The 19,386-nt window shown below is 39.8% G+C and overlaps 1 protein-coding gene across 4 annotated transcripts in view; it reads left to right on the top strand.

Annotated features, from left to right (window-relative positions):
* Positions 1 to 10,799, top strand: part of LOC137182950 (voltage-dependent calcium channel subunit alpha-2/delta-1) — a 58,683-nt gene extending 47,884 nt beyond the window's left edge. The window contains exons 27-39 of one of the 4 annotated variants that reach the window (XM_067589583.1): positions 10 to 113; positions 863 to 952; positions 1,065 to 1,132; positions 1,236 to 1,274; positions 1,508 to 1,579; positions 3,147 to 3,299; positions 3,627 to 3,679; positions 4,071 to 4,126; positions 4,283 to 4,412; positions 5,184 to 5,296; positions 6,093 to 6,175; positions 6,525 to 6,604; positions 8,701 to 10,799. In XM_067589583.1, the coding sequence (XP_067445684.1) occupies positions 10 to 113; positions 863 to 952; positions 1,065 to 1,132; positions 1,236 to 1,274; positions 1,508 to 1,579; positions 3,147 to 3,299; positions 3,627 to 3,679; positions 4,071 to 4,126; positions 4,283 to 4,412; positions 5,184 to 5,296; positions 6,093 to 6,175; positions 6,525 to 6,604; positions 8,701 to 8,737 (1,078 nt within the window). In that variant the 3' untranslated portion in view covers positions 8,738 to 10,799. Of the gene's footprint in view, positions 1 to 9; positions 114 to 862; positions 953 to 1,064; positions 1,133 to 1,235; positions 1,275 to 1,507; positions 1,580 to 3,146; positions 3,300 to 3,626; positions 3,680 to 4,070; positions 4,127 to 4,282; positions 4,413 to 4,603; positions 5,157 to 5,183; positions 5,297 to 6,092; positions 6,176 to 6,524; positions 6,605 to 8,700 lie in introns of those variants that run through there. The other 3 variants (XM_067589584.1, XM_067589585.1, XR_010928396.1) reach the window with 3 other exon arrangements.
* The last annotated feature ends 8,587 nt before the right edge of the window (positions 10,800 to 19,386 follow it).

The raw sequence follows: 19,386 nt of genomic DNA, 5'->3' as shown, positions 1-19,386 counted from the left end.
TGTTTTCAGTGCCGGGGAAGAATGGGGTGAGAGTCCTGAGACATATGAGTCCAGCTTCTACAAGAGGACCCTGGACAATGAAATTTATATTTTCACCGCTCCATCTTTCAACAGTAAGAACTGAATATGTGTATGTCTGCGTACTTCTTTTTTCTTAGGATATGTTTTGGGGCATGTATTTGCCTTTAATGGAGAGCTGATAGTGGAGGATCAGACAGGAAACAAGGAGAGAGAGAGGGAGAGAGAGAGAGAGAGAGAGGTATGACATGCAGCAAGGCTCCTAAGCTGTAGTCAAACCAGGAACGCTCCGTTTATGTGGCATGCACTGTAACAATTCGGCTACCAAGGCGCTCCAGTCTGTGCATTTCTGTTCACGTGTGCATCTTCAGTGTGGTCTGGCACTGAGCCTATCCCGCTCTCTGTCTTTGGACGTCATCCCAACCCTACTGGCAAAGATTACACTCACAGGCCTCTGATATCAGTCTCTTTATCCTTCTCCTTTTCCCGCTGTGTCTTTCAGCACTCATCCCAACTCTCCCTCCCTCCTGCCCCGTATACTTCCTTACTTACTTATCTCCACTGATCTCTCTAACAGACATCAGGACAGGCAAACGTCAGTGTAATGTAGTGCTGCTTACAGCTGCATTTGACTGGATTAACACATGTACTGGCTTCACAGGCTCCACTCCAGTCACATAAATTACAAGCAGCTAAAAATGTATGGAATTTCCACAACGGATAGTGATTATTCCAATTTTAAACTCTGATTCACATTCTCTGCCATGTACTTTTAAACATGGTTTCAGTTAAATTGCCCATGATTACAGTTTCTCATCATTTGTGTATCTTTCCTCAATTGCAGCAGAGAGCAGAGAGCCTGTTTCTGATTCAGGTATCCTAGTGAGCAAAGCAGTGGATCTCACTATTGATGAAGTCACGCTCAAACCAGCAGGTCAGTCTTGCTAATATCAGATCGATTGCTTCTTGTGATGCAACACAAGTGAAAATGACTCAATAGCTATTCATTAAAGTTGTCTATTTTCTGCATCTGTTTTGTTCTGCAGTGGTGGGAGTAAAACTCAATGTGTCATTCTGGATGAACAGTTTCATGAATGCTACACTGAAACTGAATGTAAGTTGGGTTTCTAAAATGCATTTGTATTTTACATACTTTTTTTCCCTTCAGCCATTTGTCTGCAACACTGATTTCGTATTGGGTCCATTTTTCCTTTTAGTGCAAAGATGAGATCTGTGGCTGTTTGAGGAATGATAAGGTACAGCAATGCAATATATAAAAATGTTTCAAATACAATGAAAAACAAATTACTCTTTCTCATCTGAGTTAAAACCATGCTAAGACCTTTGCTTACAATGCATTTATCATCACTTGAAGCATGAATAGTATCCCTTTTTTAAAATATTGACAGATTATGTTCTTGTATCACATCATTACCACCACCAGCAAAACTTATTGCATTTTGAAAGTGTTTATCTTTTCACCCTGCAGCATGTAGATTGTGTGATCTTGGACGATGGTGGATTTCTTCTCATGTCCAATCAGGAGGAGTATATTACCCTTGTGAGTTACCATCAACTTTTAACTTTACCTTATTGCAGTGGTACAGTAACACCCCTGTAAACAGATTTAATTTTTATTAGCTATTAACAATACTGGGGAAAATACTAATTAAACAAGCCAAGGTGAATTTAATGAAATGCCAAAAGGATTCAATTTAGCCAGACAGCCTTGCTAGCATCAGTGTACTTGTGTTTATTTATTGTGCACATATATGTCCCATGTATTTGGGGCATGTTGTCTATTCCCAAATCGTCAATAAGCAGTAAATCATCACTCAGTAAAACAGCTGTTGTCACATAGTGAGAAAAGGTGAAATAAAGACTTTGCCAGCATTCATATTTCATACTTTTCTCTACCTCTCTATATACCCAGCTACTCTAACATTTTTCACAGGAATCCATCAATCTAATATAGAGGTCAAATAAAGGGCTTATGACTCAGCTAAGTTATGGGGATGGCCTGTTTGCTCTGGGCTGTTTCAAAGCCCCTGTAGGACAGAATACATCTACTGTATGTCTCCAGTAAAGTAAAGCACTACCCACTGGAGGAGGATCAAAGGGAAGGTTCTGTTGGGTTTTAGTCAGTCATGGAAGCTGAGGTGAAGTGAATCCCCTGTGTATGAAGTCAGCTCAGCTCTGCTGTTAACTCCACTATTACAGGCTGCTATAGGCCCCTGTGTGTCTGTGGTAGAATACACAATGGGTTTGGAAACATTTAATGTCAGTCAAGACAGGACATCTGCTTTCTTTGATCCATGACACTGTCATGATGTCTGGTGTACAGTTTATGGTCTTGAAGCATTTGAATAAGCACCCCCCTATGTCTTTTTCACATTTTGTGATACATTTGGTATCCCTTGGGATTATGCAGAATTTGTTGGCTGTCTTTGTGTCGTTATCGAACAAAGGCTATGAATTGTAATCCTAGCTGTATGATAACAGCCACAGCCCTTTATCAGGACTCTAAAGGCTAAACTCCTCCATTTTACATTTCATCTTTGCATATCATCTTATACGACATGTTCATACACCATATATGCTCAATCAATTAGAATGAGCTTATTTATCACTATAAAGGATGCCTCTACAAAAGGAGACCAATCATCCCAAATGCTCATCCACCTGGTTTTCAGGTACTTGTGAAACTACAGAGTGACCTGTTCTGACTGTCATCATATTATTATGTGACTGTGCCATCCTTAAACTGGTCTCTAGGCTCAGGAAGCAAAGTCCAACAACAACACCTGCTGTGACACTGACAGGAACATAACATCAAACCACCACTTTCCATCCAACCAGACTGGAGTGCAAAAGGGCACGGCAGTAGCACACTCCATGTCATAAGTGAGAGATGAAGAGATGACAGTTACCTGTTTGAAGGGGCTGTCTAAATACAGCTGAGCTGAGCATGTAGATACAAATTTCCAGTGAACTGATCCACAATGATAAAAGGCTAAGACTATAAAGCACTGTCATATAAAAGTGTATAGCTGTATGTTTTTGTTTTAAGTTTTACACTGCTTTTGTATTGTGTGTGTGTGTGTGCATGTGTGTATGTACTTGTCTAGATAGGTCAGTTCTTTGGCGAGGTGGATCCTGTGCTGATGAACAACCTGGTCAACACCTCGCTGTACTCCTACAACAAGACCTATGACTACCAGTCTGTCTGTGACCCAGAGAAAGACAGCAAGGCTGCAGCAGGACCCCGCTCTGTCTATGTGGTGAGATCCTCACTTTCACAAGCTGTCAGACAATACAGTCACTTCCCTCATATAATTACTGTTTACACACTTTTATATTTACTCTCTCTTTATTCTGTGCGTTGGTTTTGGTTCCAAACTATATTTATTCCTGGGTCTAGTTGGCTCTAATAATATGATTCTGAATGTTTGCTTTTTGTTTTCTTAGTTAATTACAGCAATATAAGATTCGCCAAGTAAAAAAATGACGACTCGTACCTAAATTGTCTCTTTTCCACTTCTACCTTCTGTATTTCGGATTGTAAAAAACTCCTTTTACTCCTCTTTACTTTTCCTGTCCTTCTCCAGCCTACCATAGCAGACTTGCTCAGTATTGGCTGGTGGGCCTCCAGTGCTGCCTGGTGAGCGTGTGTGTGTGCAGTGTTTTGTTTTTTTACACCTTTTGTGTTTTTGTGTGTGTTATAGAGTGGGAGTACATTTGTACTTAAGGGTAGGAGTTTGTATGGGAGTGGACTTGTATGTTGTCACGGTATGAAATTGGCTGGGTCAGTGTGGGACAAGGGCAGTTACACAACATGATACTGAAACCCTTTGTATTACTGTCCAACTGCAATGTAATCTATTTTAAATTAGAATGACTGATATTTCCCATGAAATTTACATCATCAGTGACTGTAGTCTATGACAGATGTGTGGCTGTGTTAGACATTGTCTGGTTGCTTACTGTAAATGAATAAAAGATGATCTATTGACTCATACATGTGACTCAGCTTATTCGTTCCCCTTGTCTAGGTCAATACTCCAGCAGCTGTTCTTCGGTCTAATGTTTCCCAACCTTCTAGAGGCAGGTGAGTATCAAAAGCTGTGATAGCATAAAATGCGTATTCCTTCAGCAACACTTGGATGAGAAAAGCAATTACTTTATTGGATCAATTTTACTCCCACCACCTCCTCACTCATCCTTTCATGTATTTGTCTTTATTAAACCTTTCTCTTATTTGCAGTGGAGTCAGCAGATGAGGACATACCAGATGCCATGTTTAAAGAAAGCTGTATCACAGAGCAGACTCAGTACTTCTTTGACAATGATGAAAGATCCTACTCAGGTGTCCTGGACTGTGGAAACTGTTCTAGGTATGTGTGTTTGTTTATGAGTATACTGTATGTGCTCCCATACCAGTGGTCATGTGCATTCACACTATAAATGGGGTATATTATTAAAGATTTTCCACCTCTTATCTTCTTCCTGGACATCCTTCTGTTTAATAGTCTGTGGGGATTGGTTGGGAATAGTGTTAGTTTCCTGGCCTCTCTCTGTTTTTCAGAGTGATTTCAGGCAGCTGTTTTCTGATGAGCCCTGATCAGACACAGATTACCTTGATCTGTCAGTGACCGGAATTGCAGAGGGAAGCACAAGAGCTCTTTTATCTGTTTTTTTCATCCTTCGGTCTCTGGCTGTACTTCAAACTCTCTAATACACACATTCACGGACCACTGCACATTTACTTTGCTCTAACCTCCTTTTGTGTCAATTTTGGCTGTCTGAGGGGGTTAAATATGGCTGTAATTACTGGGTGTTATGAGTCCCACGTGTCTGGTGCTTTACTCCCCGATGTTAACCACTGTAGACACAGAAACTTTCATGACTACCATAAAAAGCCAATCCCAACAGGGGAGAAGAAGCATGAAAATGTATGTATATGCATAAGTGCACAAATATCTCTATGTATTTAAGTATATATAAGTTTTTATATGTAAATGTCATCTATCATATGGGACTAATGATTGTTTGCATGTAAATAGCCACTGCATATTATACTTACAGAACATATGAAGTATATTATGACTACAGACTCTATAGACTATATATTTATTTACATGTGTGTGGCTATGTATGCTTTCTAGGATGTATCGCGCTGAGAAGCTGCCAAACACTAACCTAGTGTTCCTGATCACTGATGCCAGGGCAACATGTTTGTCCTGTGACCCCAAACCGCTACGACAGGCTGAACAACCCTGTATCCTTTCACTCAACTCGTTAAAATCGAACATAGAGTTACACTTCCTTTTTACTCTCCAGCCCTCCATCCATCACCCATATGACAGCAGAGCTTTAAACTCTGAATACAAGGACACACACCTAAGCAGTTTGCAGTAGGTCCCCCCAGAATGTTCACGGGTGAACAGTAAACCAGATGCACAGCATATGAAAGCCTGTCTCACGTTACTTCAAGATTAGATTTCTTTGTTTCTGGGGCTGCATGCGGCCATCAGGTTGAATTAAGGTTAAGAGGTGCATTTGCGTGTATGCTTTATGTATGTGTGTATATGTAATCAGGATATCTGTTTGACAGATGTGTCTTGAATGTAGCTTCCTGCTGGTGTAACAGTAAAGGTGTCATCATCAGGTCGTCATGGGGTCACCACAGGGACCACTAGTTGCTAATAAGACCCACCCAACCCACACACACACACACACACACACACAGATAAAATACACACACATGTTACCGTACCACATGTATAATATGGCTTAATGACAAATTCAAATGTCCATAAAGTAGCATGTGTAGTTGTTTCTGGGACTGACTCTCCGAAATCTTTAATTTTAAGCTCTCGTAGGTGTAATAGAGGATCACCAGATGTCTGAAAAAAAAAATATCAGGGGATCTGTAGCCAAGGTTGATGAGTTCGAACTTCATAAGTCTTTTTGGCAGTGAAAATGAGTCAGTTCATGATTTAGTTTTTATTGTTAAAAGTGTTAAATGTTCACTGTTGATGGTAAATCACATTTTCCTGAGAGTTTCTGTTCAGCTGAAGGTCCAGATCCATGTGAGCTGGCTCAGAATCCCAGATACCGCAAAGGGCCGGATGTGTGTTTTGACAACAATGAAAACGTAAGACACAACCACACAAGAGCCTTTGTGCAGAGAATATTGCTGGAAACAGCTCTATTAGTGAGGCGTCACAGTTGGCCTCTGTCTAATTTCTGTCAGTTTCATCTGCATTGTGCTTTCTGCAAAGATTCAAAGTGTTGTTGTCTGCCTGCTCTTTTCAGTCTAATCACTTGTTTTGTTCTCTTTATGTATTTACTATAACAGTTATTTTTATTCAATTAATTTTGCATGCAATTATCCTTGCTTTGTTTATCTTTCTCTTGCCTTATATAATCATTTACTCATCATCTGACACTCTTGTTTTATGATTCTGCATCCCAATGGCTGCTGCTCTTGTCCATCTTGGTAGGATGAGCCCTTGTGCCCAATCAGCAGAGGTTCTGCATTGAGCCCCACACCCCTCTTCTTGTTTCTGCTGCTGAGTTCAGGGTTAGTGTGCCCATAAAGGTTATGTAATATCTGCTGGGTGGTATCAGGGTCTTTATCAATTTAACCTATTATACACCTATTCAAGGTCTGCCCTTCCAGGTATTGTGGACTCCAGACCCTAATCAACCTAAACATGATATTATGGGCATGAAAACCAACAGATGATGCCCCTGTGCACAACTATAATCTTCCAGGGTGCTGACCTCGGGCAGGAACAATGTGACTCAGACTTTCAGCGCACCATGGGAATGTCTAGACTGTATGAATTTATTAGTTCAGTCATACATTTTAGAAATCTGTGAGTGAACACATTTTGCTGTGTCACAATGGATCTTCTTTGGCTGCCTTCTCCCTCTCTGTCAGGTTCAGATGTAAGTTGTAGTCCAAGTTTAGACAATCAAGTGTTCCGCTAAGATTGATGTTTTCAGATCAAACTTGCATATTTTTGTGGTAATTCATGGTGATTTGTATACATATAGAAATATAAATGATGTATTGACAAATGGAAATGTTTTTTGTCACATAATTTGTATTTAATAGGTGATCATTGACAATCACAAGTCCGAGAAGCTTTAAAAGCGCACGGCTGATCATGGGAGGAGCCTAAATAAGCCACAAGGCGGAACGCTTTATACCCTCACAGATTTATTTATATACAAATGATGTAATATACAGTCTGAAGACACTCTAGACATTCCTGGTGTTATGGCTGTTGACAAAGGCTAATCCACCTGAATAAGTCTCTCACAAATATTTATGCATCATGGACATACTACACATTGTTTATATATTTTAGGTTGCATTTACCATTTTTGATTTTCTTCATGCACATTGAAATAATCTGAGATGGAAATAACCCAGTAGATTGACTAAAACTTAAATTGTGATAACAAAAAGTTGGGAATGTATTTCATTGTTGCATGTTTATCTCCCTAACAGAATGCTACATCTTTTTGGCATATTTTTTCTCTCTTCTCTTCTCTTTTTTTTTTTTCTTACCCCAACAGATGGAGTCCAGATTGAATCTTGGCAGTAAAAAGTGTTGAATGAGATTGATATAATAGCATCACACCACCACCATTCAATAATAGCAGTACAAAACTGTTTAAATATGTCTGCAGCCAGCATCATTTTATTTAGAATTGCTTAATGCGTTGTCAACTAAACATAGTTCAGAAGTTTGGAAGAACACTTGGCTGTATTTTGCCTCGAACTGAGAAGCCTTTTAGGATTTCAGGGATTGCAATTCAATATGCATCATGTAGATTCCCTCGAAAAAGATCTAATGGAAGTTCATGTATTGTACCATGTTAGATAAATCAATGAAACAAAGGAGCAAGGTGGAGAAATCATGTGTGAGATCATTGCATCACCACCCAACTTTGAACAGTTTATAAGACGTCTAAATATTTGGAAAACATATTTCCCATATCTTTGTGAACTCAGCCTTTCATTGTGTTGAAAAGGCGTAGATCATACACAGAACAGGCCACTAATTCAAGTGCATGTATGTTTAGATTGCTGAGAGGGTGTGCTGGGAAGAAAAGGGAAGGGGAGGAATGACTGAGGAAGTAGATGAACAGAGTAAAAGTAGGCCGCATCCCTTTTCCCTTTTCCTCTTTCCATCTGTCCCAATACTTTTGGCTCAGCTCCTCATAGGAAGAGTTTGTGTCCAGGCCAGTCCATTTTGTCACTGAGGTAAACAGAGGAACCGCCACATGGCTTTCCTGCCCTTTGAATACAGAAGACTCCCACCTTCTTCTCTTAGGCCTTTGGCATGCACGGATATCCTAAATACTCCCATCAAACACAAAACAAGCAGGCATACTGTGGCAGGCAGGTGCATGTGCATACACACACATGCACGAAATGCAGAATGAGGTCTGTAACACCTCTATAGGGAATTTGATATTATGGGTAGTGTTTTAAGTATACACTATGACTCCATAAGATGCAATATGACAATGAAATGGTCATTATTGTTAGAGGTAGAGGTACTGATAATGGTGGTAGTTGTATGACTGCTACTGGAAGTAGGTGAAGAGTTTATTGACATAATGTGTATCTAATTTATTGACAACTGATTTGTCCAACAGGAGGATGATTCTGATTGTGGAGGAGGGACTTGCCTAAGCCCATGTCTTTGGCCAATGCTTGGGCTCCAACTGCTGCTGCTGTGGCTCATCACATCTTTACAACATTCATGACCCCTACACATACACACACACCCATACACACACACACACACACACACACAAACTGATCGTCATCTCATTTCACAAGAGTCCAGAAGACACAGCGGTTATGCCATCCAGGATGTACGCAGAATAGTTGCAACAAGACCTGTTTTTTTCTTATGACAATATCAGCATTTTCATTTTCCAATGCCAAAGGGTGCTCATTCACTTCCTCCTTGTCATTTTCAAAAATAGAGACACATTTACTGTGCTCAGCTGCACTCATTCCCATGATATACTCCTTAATACTCTCCTATGGTGCAAGAGTAAGAGCTAACCAAACCCTTTAATTCTGCCTCATTATTTTCTCTGATTTGTTTCGCGGAAGTTGAAGAGTTGTCCCACTATGCCAACTGAATATCATTCAAATACTGTATGTTCACTGACAGCGTTGATTTGTGTAGTTGTCGATATTGTTTGTTGCTAATTATATTTATTGCGTATGAATCATTATGCTGTAATGATTGTTTATTTCAGCAACCAGTGCAAATATGGAGAATATCCCTTTTTCTTTGAGTGTTTTTAAATGTACTGTACCTTTTTAATTTTTTTTTTGTATTCAAAATCGACTAGCATTTCGTGACTAGCTAGGTGTTGTATTGTAGCAGCATGTGCTCAGTACAGAGCTAAAGACAACACCAGTATTCTGACACCAAAGCTCCACACAGTACCAAGGACCACAGATACACACACTCACACACCTACCACAGAGAATCTGCTGGATAGTTTATTTTAAGAAATTCCTCAGATGTGGGTGTACATCAGTATTCAAGTTACGGTGTTAGATAGATAGATACCTTAGATACCTCACTGAGAGTTAAGTGAGGTCAGAGAGCATCCATATAAATTCAATTATATTAGGATATTACAATTTCAAATATGTTTGTACTTGGTCTGACAGCTTTGGTTGTCCTTAATTTGATGCATCAAACTCCCAGTGCCTACATAGTAGCTCAAACAGTCTGTTATTTGAATGAAGAAATGCATCAGAGTTGTATTCTTACCATGCTTCTATGCTAATGCTTGCTGCAGTATTGATGAGAGAGGGTAGCCCTTGCAGTAACACGTTGTAAAATGGGCCAAATCTGCTGCAGTTACTCTAATTTATGTGGCCCAGACAACAATAGAAACAATCAGTGATTCTGATCATGAGAGAGGAATATCATTTTTCTCTATGGTCAAAATAAACATAAACCAGACTTGAGCTTGTGTTCCAACACTTCTCTTTATTAGTCCTGTTTCTGTTCCCTTTCTGGATCACCAGACTCAGGAGCCAAGATGACTTGTGAATGAGATCAGCATATCAAAATGACTGTTTCTTTGTTTTCCTCTCCTTGCTGTTCTCCTCCTTAGGCTTGTTTCCTCTTTGTGTTGCTCTATAAGTGCTGTGAAGCAGACGCTGAAGGCTCAGTGTCGAAAACGCTGCAATGTCATGGGATGAGCTTGTTCTGTGTTCGAACGCTGTCTACGCCTATAGTCAGCATCAGGGCTCGCTGGAGAGGACTTTTTGAGGTTACACTACTACCAATGATAATTTTGCATAGCCTTACTTTTCCATTAGTCATAAAGATCACATGGTGCATGTCTTGTGAGTTTTGATTTCATCTGTTTATTTAAAGTTGAGTTCTCTCCAACTCGCCTTCATGGTGACCTACTGGTGTTGAGTGTTCAGGTTATGCCTGTCTATCAAAGTCGCGTGTTGACTTGTGTTTTACCCCGGGGGTTCCATGTCTATGTGCAGGCATGTGCGTGTTCCCCCGATATCTGATTGTGCTTTAATACTGTACATGAATTACTCTTTTGTGGAACTTGACTAGCCTGAATACATTTTGTATACATTTGTACACTAATACTATTTACTGTATAAAAGAGAAAATGATAGAAAAGAAAAATGTTTATAATATGGTGTTGATTATTGTGCAAATATAATATATTCACAATAAAAGTGTTGTATTGTTATGACCTGAGCTGCTCCTTTTTATTCTGTCACATCTGGCCAGTTGCTTTAACTCCACTGAGAGCGACCAAAATATATCATCCTTCCTGCAGGAAGAGACGACAGCTGAAAAAGGGAAGAACATCTGCATCTCTGTTTGACTGTTTGTGTGCGTCTAACACCTTATAAAAAGAAGATAGTGAGGGGAATTTCTACCTCATGTAAAAGCCCTGCACATTTTGATAGCTTCTTTGATGCCTGGTAATTTCAAATCACTTTTTAAAAATTTGGATTAAGGAGTTATTTAACACCAGGCTGAAGAGCAGTGTTTCATTCTGGTTGAAATCTGTTTGACGCCTGACTGGCACCAAACAGGCGCACCACTGATAGCTGTCATTTGTGATGGGTGTAGTTAGATGTTTGCTATGTTGCATCTGGAACCACGCCCAGCAATGATGTCACAGTGTACTGACACACCCTTTGGACTAAGGGACAGCTGACCACTGGAGGTCCACAAAAACAAGATGTTCAGGGGGTGTTAAGTTACCCTTTAAAGTTGAGCATTCGTAAACTTGATTTACTTACTGCTGAGTTCATGAAAAAGTTTTAAATGTATTTCGTTTCACTTTGAGTTTTGTGGAAATGTTTCCAGCTGCAAAGAAGTTGATGATTTTATTAATTTTTTTCCTATTTAATATACATTTTAATATCGTTTAATGAGCTTAAGTCATCATGAAACAAGATTTATTTCAGCATAAAAACACTCTTAGCGAACCATGGGTGCAGTACATACATTAATCTAATGTACAGTTGAAATGGCCACAGAGGAGCTGATTGCTCTTTAAAAAAAAAACAACTGTGATCTAGTTATTTCCTGTTTGCTGAGTTCCTCCTCCTCCATCCTGAGTACAAACACACATGCGTTTAACATCACTCTCAGAGTGAGAAGAACAACAGAAGCTCCTTCCAAATGAAAAGCTTCACTGTATGTATTATGACACGCGGCAAAGTGTGTCTCAGTGGCCCCCGACTGAGAAATCATGTTTCTAATTTTGTGATGCCTCCAGCAACATTATTGACACAGACAGCTTTGCCATCTCTTGCCCAGAGCAGCAGTGGAAAGCCAGATGCTAACACCAGAGTTAAAGTGTTGCACACATGTGTGGTTTACTTGATGGTATTTGTGTTTATCTGATGGTAATCTAAGAATCTATATGGCCACAGTTTGGGGTGGAGAGTCTAAAGATGTTTGTTTTTCTTGGAAATGTGTCAAACTGGGAGGTCTGTTTGCTATATAATGACAATTTAGAAGGGAGGTTGTAATGGGATACTCTGGTAAATGGGAACGAGGTCATACCTTTTAACATGCCATGCTTAAGAAGTTACAGACGCAGAAAAAAAAAATCTATCGTCTTACTTTTCCTTCATTAGATAGATGACAGTCAAAAGTGATAGGATGGTTGGACAGTGAGAGGGGCTGACATGCAATAAAGGTTGCACACCAGAATAATAGTGGGATTGCAGTTATGGCATGTGTTTTAGACTGCTGGCAGAAAAAAAAAAACAAGTCCATATTTTGGCCATGTTATTTGTTTGGAAAATAAAGTTGAACATTGAAACCATTATCTACTCTGTCCATAATAAACTTTCTTTCTTTCTTTTTTTGCAGAGCTATTTTCTGGTTTAACTTACCCAACTTGTAGTGTTGCAAATGTGTGCACATGCAGATTTACAATTTAATGGATGGTTGTAATATATATTTTGAGTACGTTCACCTTTATTTTAAAGGACCAGTGTGTAGGATTTAGTGGCATCTAGCGGTGAAGTTGCAGATTGCAACAAACTGAATACCCCTCCCCCTCCCAAGCGTGTGGGGGAACCTATGGTGGCCACTAAAAACAGGAAAGGCCCTCTCCAGAGCCAGTGTTTGATTTGTCCGTTCTGGGCTACTGTAAGGTGCAACATGGCGAACTCCATGGAAGGGGACCCACTACCTATGTAGATATAAAGGGCTCATTCTAAGGTAACGGAAACACAACAATTCTTATTTTCAGGTGATTATACACTAATTAAAACATACTTATGAATATTATATTCCATTTCAGCCAAGTCCGTTCTGCTAGATGCCACTAAGTTCTACACACCACACCTTTAACATTCAAATGAATGCTTTAGATAATTAGGCTAAACTGTATTTGTTTAAAATATGTCTGATCAGAAAATTCCTTTCTGAATTGTTCTTTTTAATCAAGATGTTGAGGCAATTGTTCTTGTATTGTTCTGATGTCAAACAGAACAATGGCTTATACAACAGAGACATTTTCCTTTGAGTGACGGGTTGTTTTCTTTTAAAGACCACTTTTAAAACACAGTTTTGGTGTTGTTCTTCCCCAGCAGCTTTTCTTTTTACCTGCTGATCCAATACAAATATTTCTGCAGATCACCATTATTGTTAGGTTCCCCAAGGAAAAGCATTTCACCCAATTTAAAGCCTTCAAAGCTGGAACTTCGTGACTCATTGTTGAACAAGTCAAAGTCTGAGAGTGCCTTTTTGGGTTTGTTCCACTAATTGCAGGAAGTGACACATGGGATTGATGCTACATCAACAACATGACCTGTGACTGGATCAGCAAGGATCAGCATGTCATTAGTGACTCCTCTAAAGTTCATTAACACTATTTTGATAGTAATACAACATCCATTTGCGTAGGCTTTTACCAGCTAATGATATTTTTGGTACAGTATTACAACTCAGCACTAAGTTTAGCCTCAACACTCTCAGCAGCCTCTGGTTCATGACACCCACGGGGCAATCAACCCATGTCTGAATAAACTTCCCTGAATCTGGTAACTATGATGTGGTTTACATTAGCTGAAACATTTTTAATTGGCACCATTTGTTTTGTTTGTTTTGGGGTTTTTTTGTGATTATGAAAAAAAGTGTACAATTCCTGTAAGCAGCAATAGAGAGGTCACAGTTTTTCCGTCATCATAAAACACACAAGAGCAGGGTCATCAGGGTCACTAGTTCTGTAGTGTAGCTCTGACATCCCGTAAAAAGTCTCAACCGATCCCTTACTGTGCATTGAAGACTTCCAGTACTGTCAACAGCTGCTGCCTGACTGATTGCTTGGTACAGCTACTGCGTACTAACCTTTATGAGACTCACTCTTTGTCCCTAGACTTGGATCAAACAGTATTTGTAGATAAATCATTCTGTTTTTCCTAACCATTATGAGACTGCAAATGGGTTTTGGAAAATACAGTCAACGTCGAACAAGTTGTTAATCACAGAAAAGGATGCTAAATAGGCTTCAGATATTTTCCTGTGATTGTTCAAACTTTTTGGCACCTGTTCTTACAAACCCCCACCCAATCTGGCAGTAACATAGGTCAAAGAAAACCTTAAAATATATTTGCAAGATACTGAGAGAAAGATGGTGTTAGACAAACTGAGGGTTAGAAAGAACGCCAAAAACACCCACTTGGCAAAGTTTATCAGGAAATGCCACAGGTTTTTATTCCAAACCTATAAACATGACCACACACTTGTCTGTTCCTAGTACCTTGGTCTCTCTCTCTCTCTCTCTCTCTCTCTCTCTCTCTCTCTCTCTCTTTCACTCTTCTTCTCTCAGTTCGCAAGCATGTTGTGCACGCTCAGTGTGATTGGCAGGCGTAACACTGGAAACTTCTGTCCAGGTGAATTGTCTCAATGGGGCACATTCCATTCCAGCACAGATTGGGGTTGATTTGTGGATTTTCTCTGTGTTTAGAGTGGGGCCTAACATACATTAACTGGTAACATGAGGTGTTAGATTTTAAGGGGCACACACACACATTCACCAAGGTTAAAGAGGATACATGGGATCACTCCCTTTATTAAAACATTTTTTTAATATGACGTTAAAGACATAAGGTGCTTTATGCAGCGACAGTAGAGCAGGCCAAGGTAATACAGTAACTTCTAATAAGGCATACTCTGAAAAGGGTTTAAAAGTTGTGAGTAATAGTTGGTTTGATAGATTGTAACTCATCAATCAATACCTTATGGATCAGTAATAGTCCATTCATTTCAAAAAATCCATTGTGAAAAGTCTGGTCAGTACAATGTACTTCCTAAATTTTTTAAAAAGAGTGTCTTCAAACAAGGGTCACAAGTTTCTAATGACCCAATCAGGTCAGCAGTTATAATCATTATTAAGTTAATACAGAGTGAATACAGTTATTGCTCTACAATAATTCATAAAGTGAATGAAATTGCAAGCTCAAAAGAAAAAGTTGGAGGAAGATAATACACAATATGCAAAGAGATTTTGACAACCTGGCAACTCAAATGTTCTTACTAATAGTTTATTACTTATTTATTAAGTATTAATACATGATTCATTAACATCAATAAAGACATTAATCAACTTACATATGCTGACACAAAGCATTTATTTGTTTCATTTTTGTTTTTTTACACATTTATGCTCATATATGTGGTCACAAGACAAACAAAATAAAAGTGAGAAAATTAGATATACATTGATAAAAACAGACACACAAAAGACGGGAAGTAAAAAAGAGTCTCCTGGTTTGTGTTGCACACAATTTGGTGAGAGTTGTCCCAGTGGTAACTTTGCTGTGCAGGCCCTAAGAAGGGTGGAGAGTTAAAACTTTAGCAGCTGGCTCCTAAAGACCTCATAGAACATGCCTGCATGTATGGATGTTTGTTCTTGTGTGTGGTCATGCTTCAAGTTACCTGTGTGCGTGTCTGGCAAATCACTCAGGTGGGCTCTGAAGACCCAGGCTACATGCTGCACCGCCCGCTATGCCATGTTCACCATCAGTGCGTTAATTACACGTATGAGGTCTGACACAGACACATGTGGGATGAAATGTACCTGCTGCCCCAGAGCAGCGTTTTTTTCCCCCCTCTGTTCTTTAATTTTACCGACCACCCTCCCTCCCCTGTGTGTCTCCAGTTCTGCGTGAGTCATGCGGGGGTAAATTAGCAGTGAGCAGTAGACAAGACAAGCTGACTGTTAGCAGATGTGCAAGAAATGAGGAAACACAGGTTTAGGCACTATTTTAAGACCTGTTCTCCCCTTTCCCCTTGTCCTCAGGCTGTGTTTGGTTTCCTATATTGCCTGTATGTTGTGACCATGCCGTAGTTATTCCTTTGTAGTGATAGATGCTTGGATTTTTACAAGGTGTTTAACATGACGCCAAATTCCAAGTTTTGGATTTTAGGTAAATTTTAAGTAATTTACACATGCATTTCAAAATCTTATGAAAAGGTCCCAAAGGGAGGTACTAGACTGCCTTCGATATGCTATTGATTTTTCTCTCAGATAATTCGCTCTCTGAGAGCAAAGAACTGTTTTTGTCATTGTCAGCCATATTAAAACTTACTTCATCAATCACAGAAAGCAAAGTTTCATTAATCAATTACCTCTGATAGGCTGAATCATGTATGAGTCTTGAATTACATGTGATTTTACTTTTGACTAATGGAGCGTTTGTGCGTAAAACTTACAGTCACTTGCGTACTTGCAGTCACTTTCTCATTGAAGTTACAAATATAAAAGAAATAATTCTTATTACGCTGAGACAAATTAACTCTCTCACCAGTTCACTTCAACAGTACAAGTCCCTTCACAATACGCAAACCCTTTTCAGCCTTTTGTTTGTCCCCCCTCTTGTGTTTATGGGTGTTGATGTGAACGTTTGAGGCAGAACTTTAGAACAATTCATGGACAAAATGGCCTGGTGAGTTTGTATATTCACACAAACCATAACTGTTTAAATTACACATCCTTTAACATGGTACACATAAAGTGTCACCCACATCTCACACGCACTCCATTGTGACAGCCCTTTGACGGTATATGTCAGTTACTCAGGAGTGTACAGCGCTGAAACAAACTGGAAAATACACACAAATAGGTCATGTTTACGTGCATAACCTACAGTATATTGTAAAGGAATGACTAATGGTGATTGTTTTGCTTTCGGATAAAATTGTTTATTTGTGAGACAAAGATCACATGTAATTCAAGACTCATACGTGATTCAGCCTATCAGAGGTGATTGATTAATGAAACTTTGCTTTCTGTGATTGATGAAGTAAGTTTTAATATGGCTGACAATGACAAAAACAGTTCTTTGCTCTCAGAGAGCGAATTATCTGAGAGAAAAATCGATAGCATATCGAGTGGTTTATAACTCTTATCATCCTCTGATCCTTTTTAAAGCTATTTTTGGGTAATGTGTGTGTGTTTGTGTGGTGAGTCAGTCTGCTAATGTGCATGATAATGAACTGCTGTGTTAAAACTCCAGTTTTGCATCACTGTCTCCTGCCTACTCTCCAGCTTTTTTACATTGGCGCAATCGGAAAAATCAAATGGAAATGTGAGTTGATGGCAAACCACAGGGCTACAAATGAAAAATATTCTGGTTATACACATGTTTTATCTGAGAAGCTGTATTTTTAAACTGTTTGTACGGACAGATCGTGTGTACTCGTAGTTTATTTGTGTTACCCGTAACTGTCAGCAGATCTCAATTAGAGCAGTGACTACAATCGCATGCCCTGACAACAGGAAGTGTGTGTTTGTTTAAAGGAGGATCTCTTGACACATGTATCTGTGTTTACAGCGTCTAGGCCTACCACTGTCATCACTAACCCACACACACACACACACACACACACACGCAAACACCCTTAAATGTCTTTCTTTTCTCATTAGAGTGAAATACCTGAGCCACCTCTTCTCTGCACACTTCTTCCACTTCCTCAATTTAAGCCTTTTTCCACTCTCCTTATCTCTCTCTGTCTCCCACAAACTATCACACTGTCTGTCCCTTATTCCTGTCATCCATATCACCCCCTTCTTTTCCCATTTTCCATTTCACTCCGTCTTTTGTACATAAGGTCATATGGCTGAAATCTGGAAGAGAAGCTGGAACCATTAGAGGTCACAATGAGGTCCAACTAATTTGCTGCAGATGAAAACTCTCCCATATGGACACACACACACACACACACACACACACACACACACAGACACACACACACACAAAAATAACTGTATACAACACATGACTCACACAATGCACATAAAACTTCCAAACAAATCTGCAGGAAGTCTATTAATACTCCACACACTCCACAAATATGCACACAGGCAGAACTGCACTGGTCTGTATTGTATTGTACCTCCTTGCTACAGTAAATCCATTTTTCTCACATCACTCTTCTTTTTCACTTTCAACTTATTCATTCTCCATATCATCTCCATCTCCCACTGAACTTCCTCCCTCCATTACCAGCTGCATGAAGATATAAGTTTCTGGCAATAACCAGCCACAGATGTGAGGAGTCTTGAATGGTGACGGAACTCATATGTGTGAGCAGTTGGCTACTGGGTCTCTCTAATTTCCATCTTCTAGCAGAAGCCCGTGGCTCATAGACGCAGTGGAAACACCCACTGGATTCTTGCTAGGAGAGTCAGTAATGAGATTGTGGTGATGAGGGCTTTTCGTTGCGAGCTCAAATTGGTGAAGGTTACTCAGTCATCTGCTGCTCGTTATGTATGCGTGTTTGTGAATGTGCATGTGCGTGCACGTGAGGAGAAAGACAGAAAGGAGAGAGCGTCGATGCATGTTGTGCCTATGTGACACAGTGGTTGCGCTGCATGCATATTTGCATGAAGGAAGGTAGAGAAAGAGGGAGAAAAGAGAGAAACAGAGAGACTCGTGCTGCGCTCCAGTGAAAGTATCTGACTCATGGCTGATTGTTATTATTGCGAATGACTCTGTGGTCCTCTCAGGAAGCCGCAGGAGCATTACTCACTGAACCAGAGAGAAGATAGAGATGGAGTCTGTCTCCTCCTACATATTTATCCATCTCTTCAATTGTTTTGTTTTGGGCCTATGTTGTGAGTTTAAGAAAATACTGGGAATCCCCATGATGCAGTAACTCACAATGTGCACTGTGATAACTATGATTTCTATTTACTGCGCATCTCAATGGACTGCCACTGGAGGACTGGAAGCATTGCCCTGTGGCTGGAGATCTTCAGAGAAAATGCAAAGGCCAGCTAAGTGTCACATCTCCTATCTCATGCTGTCATCGCTGGAAAAAGAGATGATATGCAGGAGATGGATTGGGATGTCTTGTCCTCATCCACCCCCCACCAGTAACTTCACTTCTTATCTGACACAAGGGGGAAGAAGGTCAAAAGTCAAAGTCAAACAAAACAAAGACAAAGACAGAGAAAAAAAGATGAACCACAAGTTGCTTATATAAGGTGTGAACGGTCTGAACACACAATAGGTAATGACGCACACAGAGTGACACAGAGTTATCACATTCTGATAAAAAAAATTAAAGATGATTTATCTATATTCAACACTGTCATTAAAGCTTTGGGAATATAAACGTGATATTCTGGCCAATTAAAAACACTGTATTGAAAATTAAAGAGAGGGAGAGAGAGAGAGAGAGAGAGAGAGAGAGGAGAGAGAGAGAGAGAGAGAGAGAGAGAGAGAGAGAGAAATCAAGTCATACACACGCACAGAGAGAAGGGGAGGGAGGGAGGGAGGGAGGCGAGGAAGTACTT

This window comes from Thunnus thynnus, chromosome 5 (assembly GCF_963924715.1).
Source record: "Thunnus thynnus chromosome 5, fThuThy2.1, whole genome shotgun sequence".
Classification (NCBI taxonomy): Eukaryota; Metazoa; Chordata; class Actinopteri; order Scombriformes; family Scombridae; genus Thunnus; species Thunnus thynnus.
This window is presented reverse-complemented; position numbering and strand designations above follow the sequence as displayed.